The sequence below is a fragment of the Amphiura filiformis genome, unplaced genomic scaffold, assembly GCF_039555335.1.
Source record: "Amphiura filiformis unplaced genomic scaffold, Afil_fr2py scaffold_294, whole genome shotgun sequence".
Classification (NCBI taxonomy): Eukaryota; Metazoa; Echinodermata; class Ophiuroidea; order Amphilepidida; family Amphiuridae; genus Amphiura; species Amphiura filiformis.
The window spans coordinates 11,529-34,618 of record NW_027305758.1 but is presented as its reverse complement, the minus strand read 5'-3'; the positions used below and the strand labels follow the sequence as shown (position 1 = coordinate 34,618).

General features: G+C 36.9%; 1 protein-coding gene across 1 annotated transcript; it reads left to right on the top strand.

Moving 5' to 3' along the window:
- The first annotated feature begins 80 nt into the window (after nt 1-80).
- On the top strand, nt 81-22,587 carry LOC140145461 (XK-related protein 4-like). Its single transcript, XM_072167172.1, has 3 exons — nt 81-115; nt 10,251-10,450; nt 21,959-22,587. The coding sequence occupies exons 1-3, from the start codon at nt 81-83 to the stop codon at nt 22,585-22,587; spliced, it is 864 nt and encodes a 287-aa protein (XP_072023273.1).
- Nucleotides 22,588-23,090: the final 503 nt, after the last annotated feature.

The window sequence follows — 23,090 nt, the reverse complement described above, 5'->3', positions numbered from 1 at the left end:
ATAGCCACTACTTCCCGGCACTACTTGTCTGGTGGCTATCATGTTGGCTCTACATCTAAGCGACCACGCAAGATGCCAACATGCCGCACATTCGGGGCCCCAATGAAAGGTCATGGTAAGTCCTGTAATGCTTAAATTTCTGCTGCTCTTATCAATAGAAACCCACAAAGGCAAGAAAGTACCCATTTTGGCGAGAAATGGTGAGGAAAGGCAGGGTAGCCTGTTAAAAAAGGTGAGGAATGACAAGTTTAAGATAACTAAGTCTTGATTAGATCCTGGTCAAGTTTGGCGAGAAATGCAGGAAATGGCAAGGAAAGGGGGGGGGGGTACATCCAGCACATCCAAACCTGCCACAGACATTTTATCTGGAATTTAAGTAGCACCCAATTAACACCATTGTTATCATGTTGACTCAATTGGTCATAATCTTCCTGGGCTTTCTGGTTGAGTGTAATAAATTGGTTATGACCAATTGAGTCAACATGATAACAATGGGTGTTAATTGCGTCGTATTCTAGACAAAATGTCTGTTGAAGGTCTGCTTGTACCTTGCCTTACCTGCCTCTTTCTCACCTTTCCTTGCCAACCTTGCCCATGATCTGAGCAAGACTTAGTTATCTTAACATCTCCATTCCTCACATTTTTAAATCCTGGCCCTTTCTCGCCTAGCCTCACCATTTCTCCCCAAAAATGGGTAGTTTCTCGTCATTATGGGTTTCTAGTGATATTGTCTTTCACTTGCATTGAAATGTCCCATAATGTGTCTGCCAATTTTCCTGTCAGCACATTGAAAATCATGATGGTTTGCTTGTTAAGAAATATGTAACTTATAGAACCATAATAATGTCAATTTTAAAGCAAAGTGACCCCGCTTATTCTCTTCTACACCTACGATACTAAGTAACAACTCTTCCTCAGTCGCCATTGTTCGTAAGTCCTCCAACAATTAAGACAAGTAAATTTAGATACAGAAGATGTCTACATAATTATACATACCATTTATGAAATTGAGCAGGATGCAAAGGAGATCTCTCCCCAAAGCCTGTTATTGTCCAAATCCAAAAGGATGCTTCAGCAAATTATCAATTATGGGTTGATAACTGCGCATTAGTTGTTAGGAGGTGATTGTGACAAATCTAAACATTTTGGTTTGCAACTCGGAATACCCTTCGGGGATGTGCCTCTCGGGATATTCCTCGGTTCCACAGGCAAAATGTTTAGATTTGTTACAATGCCCTCCAAATAACCCATGCACAGTTATTAGCCTCTAATTATACAACAGAAAGTGGGTCTACATCATGCATGCATGTAATCATTTTACCCAGAATAGCTTTGCTGTGATATGCTATTGGGAATCTTATCAAGTGTCACTTTTGATTTGGATAATAACCAACTTTCTGGATGCAGATCTCAGGTGTCAAATTCAAGAAAACGCATCCTGTAACAAAAGGTATTGGATTTTTGTTGTAGTGCATGAACAACTTGTGAACATTGGCAGCTTATAAAACTGGGTGAATACTTTATATAGGTGTACTTGGAAAACTTGTGCATTATATACATGCAGCAAATAAGGTCATTGACAGATTAAGTAGCCTAGGGTGAATGCTGCCGATCTTCCATGCCGATATGTTCAGCTCCTGGTGAGGAATTTATGACTTGCTGAAATAACATCTTCCATTCCTAATGATAATTCAATGCAGACAGTTTACATCTGTAACATTTGACATTACTTCACATCTAACAAGAGAAATATAATTATGTTCATTCTGCATAATTCATTAGAGCTACTTAATCTGCAGGTGATTTGAGCAGCTACATATAGTTTTCAGATTTGATTTCAATCAATCCTAAGGTGAAAATCATCCCATCCCCTACACAAATTCAGTCCAAGAGTGTCTTCTGATCATTCTCCAACCTTGCAACAGAAGCAATCAAAGGTTATTTTCAAATGTCATAACATTTTATTTGCAAATTCTTACTTGCTTTTAGTCCATAATTCTTTGTTACTTTCATTCATTCATTCATTCATTCATTCATTCATTCATTCATTCATTCATTCATTCATTTATTAATTTACTCACTCATTCATTCACTTGCTATGTCATTCATTTATTACTTCTTCAATGAATGAAGAATTTTTCTTTGAGTATTGACTGAACAAGTGAATGAAGGAATGGTTTTATGTATGAATGAATGAAAGTGTTGCAGAGCTGTATTGCTCTTTTGGAGCCATTTTCCATTTCAATGTGAGTTTGGCGATGATTTGAAGTTATCTCCACTTCAGATGAGTCTGGTAATTTATTCCTAACTATTATAAAGAAACAAGACTCGTGCAGGCTGGTGCAGCAGCTGACAATTGCATCATTTTGATATCGTTGTACATTACAATTATGTCCATAAAAATAAGACTATGAAATTCTTATTTTCATAGAAAATCTGTTGGGCTGCGAATTTGGTCCAGGAAGATGTTCCATGTCAGTGTATTTTGCTGTTGTGTCAATTGGACAACTGTTTGGTTACTGACCAGTGTTTAGAGTAGAGTATTGAAGTAATCCTGTGTGCAATTTTTGTTCATTTTTATGGAGAGGATTTTAAGATATGACCTTGAGTTTATTTTGTCCTTCATGTACGGCACTCTGTGTTGGGACCACTGAAATGTGTCACAGTCTAATATTGTTCATGACTGTTTCTTTATGCACGTTGTTCGATACAGGACATAACCTTGCTGAAGTAGATTGAAAATCCATGTACCAAACTATCCTCTATTACTTTATGACTTAGTATCACCCCATTTCATTAGAGTGCAGGACTGCAGGGTAGAGGTGTTTAGCAAGCACCATCACATAATGTAATGCGGCAATAAAAATAATTATTATGAAGATATTTGAAAATGTATCATCAGGAATATGAACTACCGGTAATATGGTACTCTAAAGAAAATACACTGTAATGTACATGTATAAACATAATTTTATTCACACTGATACCCAGAACAGTTTTACAATACACCATAAGTATTATGAGTAGTTGTGTTGTACTCTACATGTAGGAGTTGTGTTAATTATTTGATTACAAACTATTAAGTTGCACTGCTTTCACCTCTTTTTTTCAACCGACATTTGAAAAGCAATGCACACATTGGCTCACGCCCAAAAACACCACACAAGGAGAATTTATGTCACTCATTGACCCATCTGGGTCATATACTGCCTCTACATTATAATGATATCCTACTGACCTGGTCTCTTCATTGACAGAGACTAACCACAGGAGGGAATTCAAGTTGTGATCAATTCTATTTATGAAGTGTGTGGGAATCATGAACAAGAATAATGACATGAATTTGAAGGATTACTTTTGTGCAGTCATTACTTAGTGCATAAAAGAATTCCGTTTTAGCATCCCTGGACAAAATGTTGAAAGGAAATAATTTCAGGCTTTAACTTTGGAATTACAGCTTGTAAATGTAAAATCCAATAATAAATATCAGTAGGAAACCATCAATGAGTAGGCCTGAAGATAAATGTCATACAAATTTCATAAGGTAATAGTGTGTGCAAAACACAGAATATCTACCCTACATGGACAAATTTGCATGGAAAATCAAATCTGGGACTTTTCTCAAAAAACTAGTCATTTTCCGAAATGAGCAGTTGTTTGAGAAAACTCCTACTTTTGATTTTCTATGCCAATTTGTTTTCCTGTGGAGATATTATGTATATTGCCAGCACTAGAGTATTTTCTTTTGAAAATGTATACTTGTATGTGCTTAGCAGCATTACTTTTGATACAATGCAAAACCATGTATACAAATTCCCATTTACAGTGACCCTGCATGCCCGTCCCTTTATGGCAATTACTGTCATGTTATGTATCATTCTCATTTTAGCATAGTCCATCGAAAGTTACGCTCATTTAATGCAAAGAATCCAAATTGGGCCATATCGTATATCTTTGCTATGGGATGATGAATAATTGTTACATTGCCTAGGCCTATTGGGATATTTATATACATAGTTATATACAGTTGAAATTTGATACAGTTGAACATGTTTCATTTAATCAGTTGTTACTTTGAAAGAAGAACTTCAATTAAGGATTGCTTATAGATTAGTGACATGATAGTTTCATAATAAAAACTAATTTTGTATATCACATTTTGATGACATATTCGGTTATTCCATTTAAAATCCACACTACCCCTGTGGAAGATTTAGGTAGTCTTCCACAGATGGAGTATGAGTTTGGAATAGAATCAACAATTGGGTAACTTCCATAAATTTGTAATACCCACTCCAGTTGTGGAAGATATAGCCATAATACAGGGGAAGTATGAGTTTGCAAATGATTAAGCCTGACAAGTTACATTTGAAAACATTCTGCCCTGTGATATTTCAAAATGTTCCACATGGGTAACATGAATTTCAAGTGGAATAGCCCATTAGTCCGGTGGCAGAGCAATGTATTCACCCTTTTCGTAATTGACCACTTTGCTGCTGTTGGCGACATTTGGCTATGCCAACTCCCGGTGCTAATTCCAATTAGGATGGAGTTCGCGAAGCAGAAAACTGAAAGGAAGGCTAAAGATGTAAGTTACATACAAATTACATAAGGACTATGTAGGTACACTTGGTGTGTGTAGTACAAGGAAAATTGTACGTTTAGCATTTTGCTCATTTTAATCTGCAAAAGTAATTAAAGGCTATTAGAGTTCATTTAATGTTGTCAAGAAATTAACCCTAATTAATTATACAAATTAAAATTAGGAAGATGCTAAACACATACTTCTATTGTACTTGTACTACATATGTACCCAGTCTCATTTGAAATCTTTAGCCTCGCTTTCAGTTAATTATAGTTAGCCAAGCAAACCGCCACCAACGACAACAAAGTGGTAAATTACGAAAGGTGTATAGGTTGTTTTGCAAATAAAAATTTTTGTCTTTGTTGTTATAATTCTATGGGGGTTGCCAAAACAGATTTTGAGGGGTGGTAAATTGTCAACCAATTTCAGATATCCAAGGTGAAAGTTTTACAAGGGTGAAAATTAAAAGCTGGTCACATTTTGTTAAAGTCTATGGTGAATTGAAAACTAAAAACTAAAAACCATCTGATGAAGCAATGGCTTGCAGCCGGACTACATGTTAAAAAAGTACTTTATTATTAATATGATACCAATTACTGAAATACAATGTTGTATATTGTAACAATTTGTTCACTGTAACATGTGTGTAAATAAAACCAAAAACATTTTACAATAAACTGTGGTCCAGTAATGTTTTTTTGCCGTCATATCTCTTACCACTTTTGACTTACTTCGATAAGTGGAGGTCACTTCAAATCATCCCCAAGTTACATGGTTTAGGAATGTTCTCTTTATTCCTTAACCATGTGATTTGGGATGATTTGAAGTGACCTCCATTTTGCAGATGAGTCTGGTATTTATTCCTAGCCATTATGTGAAATGAGACACATGTAGCAGCCTTGATGTAGCAGTTTTGATATGGACGTACACACCCAACAAGGACATGTGAATAAAATTAAATCATACAGAAATTATGACATAAGTCTATGAAGATAATTTAATTAATTGTAATGGAAGAAAAACCTGCTAGGTCACAAATTAAATCATCAGTGTTAAAATCATGGTATGATGGCCCAACAACGACCTGGCAGAATAAAGGAAACAAACTCCCCCCCAATGTTCAAATGAAACATGGCCCGAAGCAAATCCAAAATAATAGCCGGGTATCCAAAATAATCATCGACTTCTCCAACATGTGCATCCTAGGGATAAAAGAGAAAAACATATGTCATGTTGATCTAATATATGTACGGTACACAAAATTACTTACAAATTAATTTCATTACCAAAAATATCGTGAAATTTGAATTACGCTCTGATACACCAGAACGAAATTACAAAACATTGTTTACGGACATGATGGAGCAGTGTAATACACATAATCATGCATAACTCTCAAATGCTAAATCAGAATCATTTTGGAATTTGTTTGTGGATATATCTACGGAAAAAAATGTCATAAAAAAGAGGATGCTAGGAGAACAAAATACACTTTAAAATATATCAAATATAATTGTCTTATCTGTAGTAGGAAGACTGCTTTGTTGCCCCCCCCGAACAAAAAACATATTAAATGGTGACCCATTTTATCATCACACACTATCTCAGACTCAGGTCCCGTATCGTATGCGTATGTCATGTGGAATGCACATTGTCATTGTTAAATTATTAAGCTTAAACTTAAACATTTGTATAGGGGTTTCAATGTTGAGAAAATAGAAAGGAGGATACATGTGTATCTCTTTCCCCATAAACTTACCCTATTTCTCGCATGGCCTCTATTACAATCTGCCTTTTACGTTGATATTTTGTCTCCGGACATTTCTTCGACCAGCATTTACGGCTGCCATGATGTGTGACGTGTAAACTTCGAGCCCGGTACAAACATTCGGGAATCGCCAATTCTGATTGGTCCAAAAGCAAGGGTGTGTCGGAGGTGTGTTTGACCCCATTATCATGATTATGCTAATATATGCTGTCAATCATTTGCGTGTCTGTCAATCAATTTCTCTAGCGACAGTTGCCGAGCGATGATAAACAAACGCATGTCATTTTTAACAACAGAGGGGGGGGTGCCTCATGACCGGGATTTATAGATTTGGCCCAAAAAGATACTTTGAGGTATTACTCTGTTGTTTTTTTTACTGTACATTATGAATACACATGTCTTCTTGCCAAAAAGGCGACAATCTGTTTTTCACCCCTGATCAACCTGCCATTCCAAACCCACCCCTTAATACATCAACAAAATAAGGGATGGGGCTGTTTTTGAAGCGGGATGTTCAGTACGACGGCAACTTCGTGACCTCTTTTGTTCGATAGAAAATTTATACGGGTTGGTGAACACGGGTTACGTAACAAAATGTTGAAATTTTAGCCGGCAAACGCATTTTATCAAAATAGGTCCAGAAATGGAAGACACGGGTCGTATATTGCTCCATTTATGTACCCTGACCACAGATAAGATATCAAACATTTGTGTAAAGCAACAAATAACATGTAATAGTGGAATTAAATGGAAAATAAAGAAGCTTGAACATGTCCAAAGTAGCTCGGAAAATGAGAAAAATTGCATGTCACGAACACAAAAATGTTCATATCATCAAGCAAGAAAAAGCGCCTAAATCCAAAATGGGTGTCATGTTATATAATAACTAAAGTTAGCTTGCCTGAAAATTTCATGAATTTTTGTCATGTGATATATTGTACGGCCGATGTTTTTCCTGCACAGAAACTTTCATTGTCAATTGTCCATTGTTGGTTATTTACCTTGAAAATAATACTCCCAACGTTCAAACAGTTTTAAAGTCAGCATAAAGGTTTGTGTTACATTATTTGGACAGTGTTAATTCATTCCAGAAATAGAAAACACGAGTGAGCCACTTAGTGGGAATAACATTGCTATTATTACCGAATCTATCAAATCACTGGTATGGCTTAGTGGTAAATATTTGGAAGTTCGATCTTGGTTCGAACCCCGCTAGCACCTCTCTTTGATTTTTGATTTGATTTTAACTCATTTTTAAAAATCCTAGTTTTCATATTTTTATTAAAGCCATAATATACGATTTCGGGCAAATTTGAAGTTTTGTTATTCCAAAAATTATAACAATATGTATAATATTAGTAAATAACTGTCGGGAAGGTTTTCTGTTACATTTGAAGCAGAAGTAGCGAGATAAAATTAAAGAAACACTTAATATCTTGACCGCTTAATAGGCCAGTAAAAATCAGCCCCAAAATCTCCAAAGGTCAAAATAATTGCAACATGAATTCTATTTTCAGAAAATGTTGGTCTCAAGTCTCTATTTTAACATACTCAAAGTCTACCAAAATCAACCTCTGCGAAAGATGTATACATTTTTCAAAATTGCAGCCAAAATGTCGTAAAATAATAGACAGTTGTAATTTCAATATATATGAGTGTCCATGTGAGAATTGGGTGACATTTTGACCTACAAATTTTCTTATGCCCTAACCGTTTCATAAATATTTATATGCTGCGTAATTTTTGTTCAAAATTTCAAAATGGCCGCCAAATACGTTCATTATGGGTTGTGAATACAGACAGGGCAATCAACTTTTCCCCATAGAAGCTGAATCAGTATTAAACTAATACATATAAGTTATGATCCACATATTATGTGTATCGGCTACTTTAGAGTAAATATTTGAATAGTAATTGGATGGACGGTTCTAATATAACATTCAATACAGCGTCGTCAAAAATTTATCCCAAAAAGAGCTACAGGGTCGATTCTAAAGACCTATACATCAGGGGTGATTCGAACAGGTGATTTAATTGTCAGTATGACTGCAACATGACTGTAACTTATTTGTTACCGTTCCACTTGAATAATTCTGGGGGCGACGATAGACTTCGCCAGGATCCGGGTCTCTCCCATAGGCTTGAGGATCGCTAATGTTTGATTCTGTGCTCTGATTATCAGGCAGGCGGCATCGGTTCAGGCTCGTGTGTGGCTTCGCCTATTAGGGCTGGTGGCCAGAGTTCGGAGCTGCCACTTGCGTACGAGGGAGATACAGCTATACTTCCTCGGGCAGTTCCAAGCGTGGCGGCATCATAAGCCTCATTATTCCGGTCCTTCGGCAGCTCCACTCCTGCCTCTCCTGGTGGATAAATCAACTCAGAGTGACAGTATGACCGTTGCGTTTTACATCAACATCCTCTCTCTTGTCTAATAGAGTGGCACCTTACTCAGCAGTATGCATATGTCGGTCCATCTTTCAGAGGTTAGATCGTCCCATCAGAACCATCAGCTTCCGACTTACTTCACCCGGGATTAAGGGTGGTAGGCAGGGACGTCATGCAGGAGAGTTGGGAGTGCATATTCGGTAATGCCTTCCCTCCCTGCAAAATGTCACAAATGTTGGTTAGAAAAACAATATAGCACACAATTAACTGTAGCTCATGAAGTACAGCAAATAGTTTTCATTGGAAAATAAACGAAGTGGTAATCTCAGTATTATGCAAGATGTACTAATATTGTACCGTGAATAAACTTTACCATAGCAAAAAGAAAAGGTATCGGTATAGTTCCGGTTACTATACGGGATAGTATCCGGTAGGTATTCTGGAGCTATCCGAAAGTATCTGCTAGCAGATACTAGTTGGATACTAGTATCGGTATAGTAATCTGCTAGCGGGTACTATTCTGATACTAGTATTCTGATACTATAGTATCGGAATAGTACCCGTTTTCAGCTGGCGCCAATCCATGTCACATGACTAATTGTCCTCTGCCGGCTCATAGCAACGACAGAGAGCAAACAAATAAAAACCCAGTGAAACCATTGGAAATCTTGCTTATTGAAAAAAAAAGGGTTTTTGTACTCAGAATCTAAAAATCCATAAAAAAAACTTTGGATATGTTGATACACTTCAAAAATGTGCAACAAACGAAAAATTATGTCACTAATCCCCACGATTTAAGTCAGACGCCTTAAGAATCTTTTATCTTTTTTCAATACTCGATATTTTTGCAGTCACAGGAATTCAATGTCGACAATTGTTATAAATTTCAAAGCAAATTTGTGACGAATTATATATATTTCTTACAAAGTCGCTGACGACCTTGGCAGAATAAGCCATAAGCCATATAAATAAATCGTCGACGATACATAATATATATCATATCATAGAAAACACCTTTATAAGACCTCGCTATAATGATGTTGTTGAATATTGTAGAAAACATAATAATTTTCATCAAATTGTTTCTGCAATATTGCCGCACCTTGTTTCATGTCAACAGCACCTACCGACTTGAACTAAATGTGTTACTTCAAACGCACTAAACGAATGCGAAGCTTCAGGTTTTATTTTTCACTAGTTTTTCACAGCTTTGTGTATAAAATAATTAAACTGGTATTAGAAACTTAAGCTCGAATTACATAAAACTATTATATTGACACATAATTAACTATTCTATTTTTAACCACTAATTATATACGTAAATAACATGACATTTTCTGGTGACTCTGGCAAATTAGAAAAATATAAATCCATGACCATATAAATCCCAGATCATGAATAAGTGTTTTGAAAATGTTGAGGTGTATATGATGAGAATATAATGTCTTTTTTGAAGTTCAAAAATTATGTTTATTAACATAACCTGGATGATCATTATCTGTTACTAACCAGGTTAATTTACAAACTGCGTGAAAAGGTAAGGAAAAATAGAAGGCCTACTGAGGAGGAGGTAAAGGAGGAGAGTGCTGACGAAAACATCAAGGATAACATATCTCTAGGACGTCTATTTGAAGCCTTCATGGAATCTGCTCCACAGGTTGTTCTTCAGATGTATATCATGACACAAATGTCAAGTGTCAAATGGCTAACAGGTGAGTTTGTCATGTTTGCTGGGGTGGGTTGTGACATTTGGTGGGATGGGGCGCATTGCTATTACTTCTGGGAACTTGCGCATTACAACAAACCGGCACAAGGAGGACCTCGTGCATGTAAGTCCTCTGAAAGCATCAGAAAAGGAGGTCCTATTAATCCTACTACCCCTTTATATCTACCGTACTCTAAGCGTTGACCGTCTGAGGACTTGTCCAGTATTAGGCTACCGATTCATTGAAGCCCTGGAATGACAACTTACAAACCGATAAACACAAGGACTTTGGGACTTTAAACATTTCTGTACTTTTTCAGGTCCACGAAAATTTGGGTAATGCAAGGGGTGTGTGGATAGGGGTGTGAGGGTTGAGGGGGGCGCATTGGAGTGCCAGTCTATGAGCGTACATTTAATGCAAACGGGGACACACATATTAGACCTCATTCCAATTGGGAACTTAATCGAGGACCATCCCCTGCAGTCAGGCCTCGAAATAAGAATAAAAATCCAAGCGTCCTCCGGACCCTTGCCGTTGAAATTTCAAGGGTCCTCATCAATTTTCAAGGGTCCGACCCCGGACCTTTGCCTTCGAAATAATCAAGAGAAAGAATTTGCTACGGCGATCACGGTATAGATTGTAGAATATTGAAAACCCGGGTTGAAAACTAAAACTAAAATGAAAGTGCAGGGAGCTGGATGTATTATGTGAACCAGATTTTCCAGTGAAACAACAAATCTAGGATTTCTGCTCTTGGTTCAATTTTTACGGGTCTCGCGGACCCGTACCGTAGTAAATATGCGGGTCCGCACCTATACTATCACGGGTATTTGACGCAAGGACGCGCCTTATTTCGAGCGCTGCCTGCAGTCTGAAAGTATGCGTAATGGGCTGACAAAACCCTCAAAAACTCATTTAAAAGTAAGTCCTCTATACACGCTATCCGTGATAATAGCAAGCAAGCAAACAAATAAAAAATCCACCGGTTGATAATTATGTTAACTTTCATTTAAGGTTACACGAAGAAACGTATAAAAAACGTATAAAAGACGTATAAAGTTGTTCTCTAAAACTGCGTTTTCTCAGCAATCAAATATCGCAGTGAGTCAAATGTTGGTGCATGGATGTATCTTTCATTTTATTTGTGTGTTTATACAAATTTTTAGAATCCGTTTGTAAATCCTTCGTTTAAATCATTTTTACGCACCATGTTCACAAGATCAAAAACACGTTCCATGCAGTTTTTTTCAAATGTTCTCTCCGTATAAAACCACGCCGAGTGATTATTTTCTCCTTTTTTGTATTGTACTACAAATCGACCAAAGAAATAATGTTGCCATGGGGAAGAACCAAATACAGTACCGATTAAATTTTATTAGCCCGTTTTTGGGAACAATTTTCGAGAATCTTGTACCACAAAACACTGTTATGTTACATTATCGATATCTGGATTGTGGACCGTTAATTTTGATTTATAACTGCCTACATTATTTCTCAAATGTCTGTCGCTTACTTTACCATTTGAATTTCACTCCAAATTTAAGCTACTTTTGCAAAAAACGAGGTTTTTCGCCATCGATACCTCCGACATTTACAACGGTGATGAGCTTGTTTATCATAAGAGCCTGGTATGCACTATTCCATAATAGTCAGTTTGAGATCAATCGATTTCATGTGTCCCTCAGTGGCGCAATCGGTTAGCGCGCCGGACCCACGTTCTACTATATAATACTATAGTTTTGAGCTGGAAAACTTTGGTACGTGTTCGAGTCCCTATGAGGTCCATTCCATTTATTTTATTGTTTTTTTCTTTCACTTTTTTCTTTTTTCTTGTTCGTTTCTTTCTTTCTGACTGCATGCAGCGATTGATTGTTTTTGCCCTTTTTTTCATTATATAATTCAGGAATTTTTAGGCTATAGGCCTACTAGTCTAATAGGCGCGGCCTATGAATATATTTTTACAAATTAGATTAACAAAATATTGGTTGTTGGTTTTGTTATTGTTGTTGTAGTTATTGTTGTAGGCCTATATATTGCATAATATAAATAGGCCTACTAATAGGCCTATTATAGCCTATCGAAGCATTGATTTATTTCACGACAGATATCATCCAGGATACTTTTAAGATTGAAAATTTAGAAAATCCAAAGGAAAATTGCCGAAAACGGCTGCCCACAATCACCCCCCCCATCAGCCCATATGGTCCTATCATGGTCGCCCCCTATCTATCCCTGCAACATATAGGATGACTCACGAGCCGCGGTTTGTCCGTGGCCCTAGTTCAGATTGATACACTATTGTACGCGTGAGTTCATTCTTTTCTGCATGGCTGTTTCCATTATTAACTTACGCCCCTCTGAAATCAAGCCTTGAAAATCAATTGTATTTAACCTTAAAAAAACACACCAAAAACACTCCCTTTTAAACAGCTTTAAGGGATCTGGAATGAGCGTTTTGAGCGTTTTTTTGAGCAGTATTTTTTGTGGGACATGAGAGCCCATCAGACATATCGAATTGCATTCTGAATACGAAGAATGTCTTTCTGATATCAAATAATTTTCATTTTTTGAAATTCACGATATAATACAAATTTTATGACAAATTATTAAAATTCGCTTATGACGACTGGGACGGGATGATATTTCAACCCTGGGCTAAACGCTTTTGTTACCGGTGGGGAGTGCAATACGTGATTGATTACAAATCAATAACTCGCAGCTTGCCGATTGATTGTAGATCTCTATGAATCGGATGTACATACTATATACTTCTTTTGTTGTGGTGCGAAATTAGAGAAAAAATTCCAGAAGCTTTTTGTTTTTATAAAAGTGCAGATAAAACGCATTCTTCTGTTTTGATTTTTGAGACAAGAACTAATGTCTGTGCATTATAGCCTGAAAATCGTTTTATTTCGAGTGTTGGAATTCCTTGTAAATCGTCAGTTTTATCGAGATTTGTTGTAATTTGTCGCTTCCATGAAAGTGTTACCAGAAAAGGGTAAAAAATATTACATTTTTGGCCGGCAAATTTAAATGTAATTCAGCCTATCTTGCAGCTTCAACTTTAAAGTAAAGATATATATGGGACATTTCATATTTCTTTGAGTTATTCTCTGAATGTTTATTTCGGAAAGATCATGGTTCAATACAACAAATTCACCAAAAAATAGTAATTTGCCAAGTTGGTATCATTTATTTTATAATGCGATCCCTGCATGTATGCAGGCAGCTAGTCTGTCTCTGTCCGAGACGATAAGGCACAACATCATTTTTGGTCCTATAGCGCTATCGGTGCCCGAAGAGGTACCGATGGCACTTTTTATCGTACCCTGAACATTTGTACAGTGCATTTATTTTTTCACTGAATAGATTCATCAGGTTTGTCGATAAACAGATTAAATAAATTTCGTATGCACAAAACCAGAAATTTACTCACGATTGACGGTTTCGTCTATCATGGTCGATAGACATCTTCAGAATGATGATGGTAGATCCTTACCACTTCCGGTTTGCCGGATCCCGACTGTAGATGGTATATCAGCCAGGAGAGGATCGTATACGTGACTTAAACTTAAGTAGTGGGCCCCCTCATCCCTATTCATGACGTTGGTTCCCCTTCTCCTGATCCAGTAATTTGCCAAGTTGGTATCATTTATTTTATAATGCGATCCCTGCATGATCCGTGTTTACCCTATAGACACCAGCTAATGTCACTGCATATGTGTCATTCTCATCTCTGTACTATGTAATCTGTAGGAAAAGAAGCATTTTGAAAGTATTTGGTTATGTGCAAAAAATCCCCTTAATAACCTTTGACCTCAAATCTGTGTTTACCCCGTAGACCCCAACTATAGTCGATGTCGATGACTAAGTCTCATTACGCTACCATGTAATCTGTAGAAGAAGAAGCGTTTTGGGTAAAAATCGCTGAACCACTGAAAAACAGAAGTCCAGCCGTCACTCGGCTGGACTAAGAAGAAGAAGAAGAAGAAGAAGAAGAAGAAGAAGAAGAAGAAGAAGAAGAAGAAGAAGAAGAAGAAGAAGAAGAAGAAGAAGAAGAAGAAGAAGAAGAAGAAGAAGAAGAAGAAGAAGAAGAAGAAGAAGAAGAAGAAGAAGAAGAAGAAGAAGAAGAAGAAGAAGAAGAAGAAGAAGAAGAAGAAGAAGAAGATGAAGGGGACTCGATCTTTTGTGCGTAATTATAGAGGGCCAGGGGATTCACTCTATCATTTAAAAAAATCATTTGAAGAAGTCAAAGAGCCCTAAGAATAAAAACTGTAGTGTAATTCACGCCAGACACAATTTCTTTATATGACAAAATTAATTTTTGTAATCGATCAAAAACAAACGTTTTATCAATTTTAAATTTAGCCTGAATCCGTAAATATGGTACCTCTCACCCTTTTTTAGGTCAAGGCTGTTTTTACCATTATGCAGCGAACCATTGTTGAAGCTATTTCACATATATACATGTATAAAACATTCTAGAGAAAGGATGATGCCATATACTGTTGAAATATCTTTTGTTGATTTCGAAAGATAATGTCATGAAGTCGTAAATTTTAAGGTCAAATTCCTAAAACCAAAACAAAACATTGCGACGCAGATATTTCCCGACTTACGCAATTTCATCATCACATCAGTGTCTTTATTATTTGTTTGAAACCTTTCCCAAACGTTCGTGCTCTTTATGCATAAAACGGCTAATTAGAGTCACGCGGTAGCCGTGAGCAGCAAGTTTTTTAAAAAAAAGACTGTTAAAGAAGACTAATAAGATGCTCCCGCGAGACTATATTTACACCTAACATTAAGGGCGTACTACACCCATATATTGGTTTGATTGGTCTAAAAAAATATTTTTTCATTTATAGCTAGGCGATATATGCACGGATCATGTGAAATTAAAAAAATTATGAAAAAACATCGTTTTTCACCTATTTGTCTTAAAAGTTGATTGGTTGATAAGGACGCTTATTCATCCCTTTTTAAGGGATTTTTTTTTTAGCGAGAGTACGTAGTCAATCTTCATAGGGATGGGCGATACCAGCTTTTGGTACCCATTGTCGAACTAGAGCAGTCAGGGGGTTTGGGTCGAATTTGTAGAAAAAATAAAACAAAATGAAAAAAAATGGCCGCGGAGTGCGCTTGCGCGACGCAGGGGGTTGTCTGAGGGAGGGTGTTCCCCCCTCAGAAATAATTAAAAAAACGTGTGCAAAATGAAGATCTAATTGAAGCGATTTGGTGGACAATTTTGGCACTATTATGCCAAGGCCTATATACTAGTGTAAAATTTTAGTTTGGCGGCCGAAAATTTGTGAGAGCCTTTCGTGGACAAGTTTCGAATTCCTATTATCGTAGGCCTATAAATTGTTTTAAACATAAATCGGCGAAAGCAGAAGCGAAAATGGCCACTTGTATATCGATTACGCAGGGGAGGGTAAAATGAAGACTAAATTGAAGTGATTTGGTGGACCATTTTGGTACTAGTGTGTAAAATTTTAGTTTGAAAAAAGCCGCAAATTTGTAAAATGATGGTCCATGAAACCTTCCTTGGACAAGTTTTCCCTGTAAGCCTATACCGCAAATTGGGCTTAAATTTGCAAATGTTTGAAGAAGAGCGAAAATGATCATATGTTTATCCACTACGCAAGGGGGAGTCTGAGGGGGATGTTCCCCCTGAAAAATTTGCAAAATGAAGGTCGAATTGAAGCCATTCGGTGCATTGTTTTTAAACTACTATTTGAATCAATTGCTTTAAACAGAAAAAGGGCCCGAAATCAATTTGCAAAACTTGAGATTGGCAATTACTAAAGCATGCATAAATCGATGAAGTCGTTATGGAGTCCGTCTTAATTTTTGACTTTGGTGGCAAAATGTGAGGGGCCCTGCATATCGGCGATATAACTTTGCACATTCTTCGGGTTCCTTTGTTTCCACTCATGTTAAAAGAAGACATAAAACCTGATGATCAGCTGACTCTTTCTGTTGACAATTTAAGTTTAAAACATTATTAACACAATTTTTGTGTTGAAATTAATTGTAAACATTAAACAAAACCAATACATTGGCTATAGTTTCAAATCTTTCATAACATATAACCGTGGTGTTTGTAAAATATTTTGTAAGAGATTTGCAATTAGGCCTACTTTGATTGGATTCGAACATTGCAACTTTACAATGCTCAAGAACACGAAAACTTCGGGTGTGTGAAACATTGTTAAAAATTGTATGAAATGAGGATTCCTAGCGTAAACTAGTTTGTATACACTTTTAAATGTCTGTAGGCTAAAGGGGGGCCCCGAAAATTTTTGTGATGAATTTTTTTTGCTTCAGCCCCCCCCCCCCAGCAAGTGTTTGTGAACGGTCGACGGTCCCTATAGGCCTACCACACACAATTTATTCGCTACCTGAAGTCGCTAATAGAGAATGAAAGATTTTTTATTTAATATTTGTTTTCAATTTTCGAATAATTATTTTTGTTTTCAATAGGCCTACGTTCCATAAAAATAAAAGTATTGTATCGGAAATTGACCGATACCAAAATGGTATCGAATCGCCCACCGCTAGAAAAAACCAAATCATGGCGTCTGTACAAAAATGTATGCGGAAGTCTTTCGGCAAGCGAATACAGTGAGTTTCATGGATTTATACTGGATTTATAATGGATTTTCTTAAAGTGGAATGATTTCAGCATGCGGTACAGGTAAGTGACGAAACTGTTAATACACGTGAACTAGTAGGGTGTCCCATTTAGCTGTTATCATTGTGAACATACCGATTCACATTACAAATGCATTATAAATCATGTTTTGTAAGCTTCCGTATTTCCTCAGAAAACTGAGCAAAAATTCACCTAATACTGAAAACCAAGGCATTTACTGTTCTTTAATTTCAACCTTATCAAACCTGAAACAAATATGCTGCCTTGTGAACACAAATTTTGCATATCATTGTCAACTAAAAGGTGGGGAAATAAGTTTAATTTCATTGATAACATGAAATTGATGCATATTAATGTTTTCAAAGCTGTGCATAATTAATTAATTTCCCCCAAAAAATAATTTTTATACTTTTAGCGTCTGTCACAAATGCTTAACAAGTGTGAGTGATTGGATTAACGGTATCAATTCTGAAATTCTAAAGAAACTCGATTTTGTGAATCGAGGTCTATGTACCTCTTCCGAGCTTCTACCTTTAAAAGCATGTAAGCTACATTGATACCGATGCCACCAATAGAACGAGAAGATTTGCCCCTTCATTTTGCATACCACTTTGACCAATGTTTTTTTCTCATTTCTCCACAAAATGCAGAAAACCTGCAAAAAAATCCAATGGGTGTAGTACCCCCTTAAAACACTTGACTTCTATTGTTCTATGATATTTTTCGCTGGGCACAAAGTGTATCTAAAACCATGTTTAATGTTATTTAGAGTCCCAAATGTAATATCTTGACAACTCATTAATTCAAAAGGGACACCAATCCTACAGTCAACCATTGTTTAATAATAAACAAACACTTTTGCTTCATTTCACCCGGTATTTCATAGCGAAAATTAGTGGAAAATAATGCTGATCCAGAATTTTTGGACAAGGCTACAGCACTAGCGGGCAATCACCTACACACTACTTTTTCAGATTTACTTCCAATTATACCCTAGCATTTTCTGAGATACCCAACATAAAAATTCTGAGCCCCATTCGCCAAAAAATCAAGTTTTTCACAAATAATGTACTTCGACACAGCAATTTATATTAGAGTCCCGTAGCTCAATGGTTTCGGCGTTCGACGCCGGATCCGGGGATCCGAGTTCGAAACCCGATGACCAACTCTTTTTTTCAATATTGTATTAAACAATAATTTTATTGTCATTAATCAAGGATAACACAATTTTAATCATCCAGTGCTATTGTGATATTATTTTTTTTATCAAAGCAAGATGTTTGATTCTCAGGTTTATTATTTATTATATTAAGGGCCTATTTAAAAAAAACCTATAGTGCAGCCGCTAGCAGAACAAATAATAAAAGAAATCTCATTATTACTTTCTTTATTTATTTAAATCTGAACAACACAACAATCTGAATAACACAAGAAACTAGATCAGGTTACCAATATTTTTTCATTTAAATAAAGTTCTGTTCTACCACGGGGCGATTCGCATGCTAATAGGACAATAAAATATGTATGAATGGTTGTTGAATCGATCTAGAGACTTGTCCCTCTGTCATCTTCAGCTATCGTAGAACTGTATTCCTACATGACTGCCATTTCAATTGTTATACCGTTCCGGTTGGTTTGTTGCATACACTCTATACGCTGGCGAAGTTACGTAATTAATCGGATTAACTACCATAGCAATAGGTGAAAACAAATTTGAACATACCGCGCTGCACTACAAGCAGTTTACACTCATCACCTGTGTATGTCTGCAATCATAGATTGAATACAATACTGGTCTTTTCAAAGTTACTAATCTTACAGGTGCAAGTGATCAGCATGATATGGTTCAATGCAGAGGTACCGCTTGAACGTATCAGTGCAGCGCGGTATATTCAAAAATTGTTTTCACCTATTGCTATGGTAGTTAATCCGATTATTACGTAACTTCGCCAGCGTATAGGTGTGAAAAATTGTTCCACTAATATGGAAGGCCAGCAGGGACAAAAACGTATCCAAAAAGAGACAACCAAATATGGAAGGCCATTAAAGTCATACGTAAAGACAAATTAGCAAAGCGGCAAAAATACACAGCCTATAGGAATGTGCAACAAGATTTTCCACAGGGCTGCAAAGAACCACAATCCGCGAAATTTTGATAGCCAACAAGCTTAAGCTATTTAATTAACCCTCGATAGAGAGCAGGGCTTGAAGAATGAGGGAAATTTAAATCACAAACCGCAAAAGACCGCCAACAACCGCCGCTCAATAGGGATGTCAAACTAGATTGCCCCACATGGTTACAAAGAACCACAAACCGCGAATTTTGGATATCCACCTAAATTGCCCCGCGGGGCTACAAAGAAGTATAGTTATCCAACAAGCTTAAGCTATAAATTGCCCCCCCCCCCCCTAGAGACTGCAGGGCTTGAAGAATGAGGGAAATTAAAACCACAAATCGCGAAAGACCGCCAACAACCGCCGCTCAATAGGGATGTCAAACTATATTGCCCCGCTGGGCTACAAAGAACCACAAACCGCGAAATATGGATATCCAACCAGTTTAAAAGACAAATTAGCCACCGATAGAGGCCAGGGCCTGAACAAGTAGAGAAATTAAAACCACAAACCGCGAAAGAACGCCAAAAACCGCCGCTCACTAGGGATATCCAACTAGATTGGCCCGCAGGGCTAGAAAGAACCACAAATCGCGAAATGTGGATATCCAACAAATTAAAACCACAAACTGCGAAAGACAACCAACAACCGCCGCTCAATAGAGACATCCAGCTATTATGATATTGCCCCGCGGGGCTTCAAAAACCACACACTGTGAAGTATAGTTATCCAACAAGCTTAAACTATAAATTAACCCCGATAGAGGGTAGGGCATAAAGAATGAGGGAAATTAAAACCACAAACCGCGAAAGACCGCCAACAACCGCCGCTTAATAGGGAAATCCAACTAGATCTATAAATCTAAATAACTATCAACTGCGAAATTTGGATATCCAACTAGATTGCCCCGCAGGGCTGCAAAGAACCACATACCGCGAAGTATAGTTATCCAACAAGCTTAAACTATAAATTAACCCCCGATTGAGGGTAGGGCATGAAGAATGAGGGAAATTAAAACTACAAACCGCGAAAGACCGCCAACAACCGCCGCTTAATAGGGAAATCCAACTAGATTGCCCCGCAGGGCTACAAAGAACTATCAACCGCGAAATTTGGATATCCAACTAGATTGACCCGCAGGGCTACAAAGAACCACACACCGCGAAGTATAGTTATCCAACGAGCTTAAACTATAAATTAAACCCCGATAGAGGGTAGGGCATAAAGAACTATCAACCGCGAAATTTGAATATCCAACTAGATTGCCCCGCAGGGCTACAAAAACCACGATCATTAAAACATAATTATCTTGCTAAGTCGTGGCACTTAGACGCTTCCGTAGTATAAGCCTTGCTACATAGTTTCAATTTGAAGTAAATCGGACTGACTCTGTGTCTCGCTGGCATCGTCAACATTGGGTATGTGTTGTTCATATTTACATTTTCTTAGTTGCCTTGAATAATTAAGGTATATTAAAATGTATATGTATCCCTATTAACATTACAGTCACGCGGTAGCAGTGACCAGCAAGTTTTCAAAATAAACGGCTGTTTTATTAAATTATTTACTGTCATAAATCAAGGATAACATAATTTCAAACATCTATTTTTCGTTTTATTCGTTTTATGGAGTACTTCGTAACCCGATGACTTTCCAAGCTTAGAGCTGCTTGGCTACATTCATAAAAAGAAGAAAATCCACCAAAAAACGTTGACAACGTAAAGAAAGCAGCAAGTTTAAAAAGCCCCACCTCGGCTCACTTTTTGAAACTTGGTCCCATTTTGAATATCAACAGCAAATCGGTGTTTTTAACGTTTAAACAATAGCATCATTGCCATTAACATGCCTACTTGTTATTCGTTTAATTCAATCATTGGTCATGAACTTAATAATTATTATAAAACAAAACATATAGGATATTGGCCAAGAACAACATAATAACCTTTCTGATCGTTCCAGAATGCTAACAACTTAATATCGCATCGGCACATTAAAGATACATAACACTTCTGGAAATGTTTTAAGTTGATAATTATGACAAAGATTAAATCAGTACGGTATCTTTTACAAATGGGACCAAGTTTCAAAAAGTGAGCCGAGGTGGGGGCTTTTTAAACTTGCTGCTTTCTTTACGTTGTCAACGTTTTTTTGGTGGATCTATCTTTACAAAACGCGTCTTTTTTAGTAATCATTATGAGATTTATCATTTATCATTACACTCCTCCACTCAACTGCCACCGCGGTGCACCGTGGCCGAACGGTGAAGCGCTAGACGCGTAATCGCAGGAAGTTTCGAATCGCTGGTTCGAATCCCAACGAAGCCTGTGGAAACTTTTTTTTCTTCAAAATTCATGATCGCATTCCGAAATGAGTCACTTGTCGGTAAATCATGTATCGTATCCTTAAATTCACTTCATTTAGCATGATCAAGCTCAGCCCAGTGTTAAAATATTTCCTCTAAGCTTAAAGTCAACAATTCAATCATGAGCACATGATCACAGTAAATCATGAGCAGATGATCATCGTAAATCACTCCAACTGGTCTTTTATTTTCAGTTTATTAATTTGTTTCTGTTAATTACTGCTCGGTATTCCCGAGAGAACACTTTAGCATGATTAGCAATATATAGGCTTATAATATAGGCTTTCTGAATAAGTATCCAATCTATTAAAATAAAGCAATATTAATATAGATATTTTCGCGATATATCTGACACATCCCTTTTATACTTTTTCCTCAGCTGTCAGTGTAGTCTTCTCCTTGATTTCGTTGATTTGGGTAACCAGATCAACGTACATGGACGGTGGCGATCTCTCAATGAAAGACGTAGATGGTAAATACAAACGGCTAGCTGCTCACGTCTGCCTGTTGGTGTGGCTTCTACTGACAATTCCTCCAACTGTGATATCAATGGCACTCTTTGCTTCCTATTACAGGTGGATACTCTTCCCCGTTATCGCTGTATATTGGGTGGTGACAAGTATAGAAGTTACGATGTTCATTAATGATGGTCAGGGCTGGTGCAGTTCTTTCTTGTTGGCTCAAATACTCAGCTTCCCTAGTATGTTCATAACATCGCTTATTCAGTTCGTCAGCAAGTCCGAGTATGACTACTTTTTCAAATGGTTGTGTGTTGCTCTGATTACACAATTCATAGCCAACACAGTAATGTTCACTGCTTGGTTTGCTGCTAGTGGTTATGCTACCTGGTACGGTACACCGGCATCTGCGGTAGTTTGCTATGGATATATCGTAGGCATCATGTTCATGGGAATGCTATTTTATTTGACTGGAGTGATAAAAAGAAATAAAGCACCAGGTCATGTGTCAAATACTGGGGTACCTAAAGAGGTCAGTGTTGTAATCTAGACCGACCTATCCGAGACCAAGACCGACACTGGCATGTCAAGAACCAAGACTGGGCTTGAAATGTCCATGAATGAAAAATAAATATATGTCTGAAACTGGGCCATATAATTTTTTTTTTCAAAAAGCATAATATGCAACTGAATTTAAAAACACATTAACCCTTCTTATACGATTAAAAAATAAAAGCACTGAAACATAAATATACACGATGGGTGTAAAAAGGGAAATATATCAATTAGAGTGTATCTGAGATATGGTGTTTTCCTATTAACACAGCGAATCTGTATCTCAGCAAAACATTTTAACATCAATTTAATGTCGAGATATATAAAGGTCATGAGCACGTTTTTGTTTGAAAAAAAAAACCCACTGCAAAAACATTTAAAATGTTGCTTTAAAATATATTTTGGCAAACATTTTTGCAACATTTTTCACCAACACGTAAATTACATTATATTAGAAGATTTTGCAAATTAATTTTTTTAACGTTATACGTTTTATAC

Excerpts from the sequence above, each read along its gene's own strand:
- LOC140145461 (XM_072167172.1), top strand. The coding sequence starts at position 81 with ATGCCGCACATTCGGGGCCCCAATGAAAGGTCATG. Across the intron at positions 116-10,250 it reads GGCCCCAATGAAAGGTCATG|GTTAATTTACAAACTGCGTG; the intron begins GTAAGTCCTGTA and ends GTTACTAACCAG. Across the intron at positions 10,451-21,958 it reads AAGTGTCAAATGGCTAACAG|CTGTCAGTGTAGTCTTCTCC; the intron begins GTGAGTTTGTCA and ends CTTTTTCCTCAG.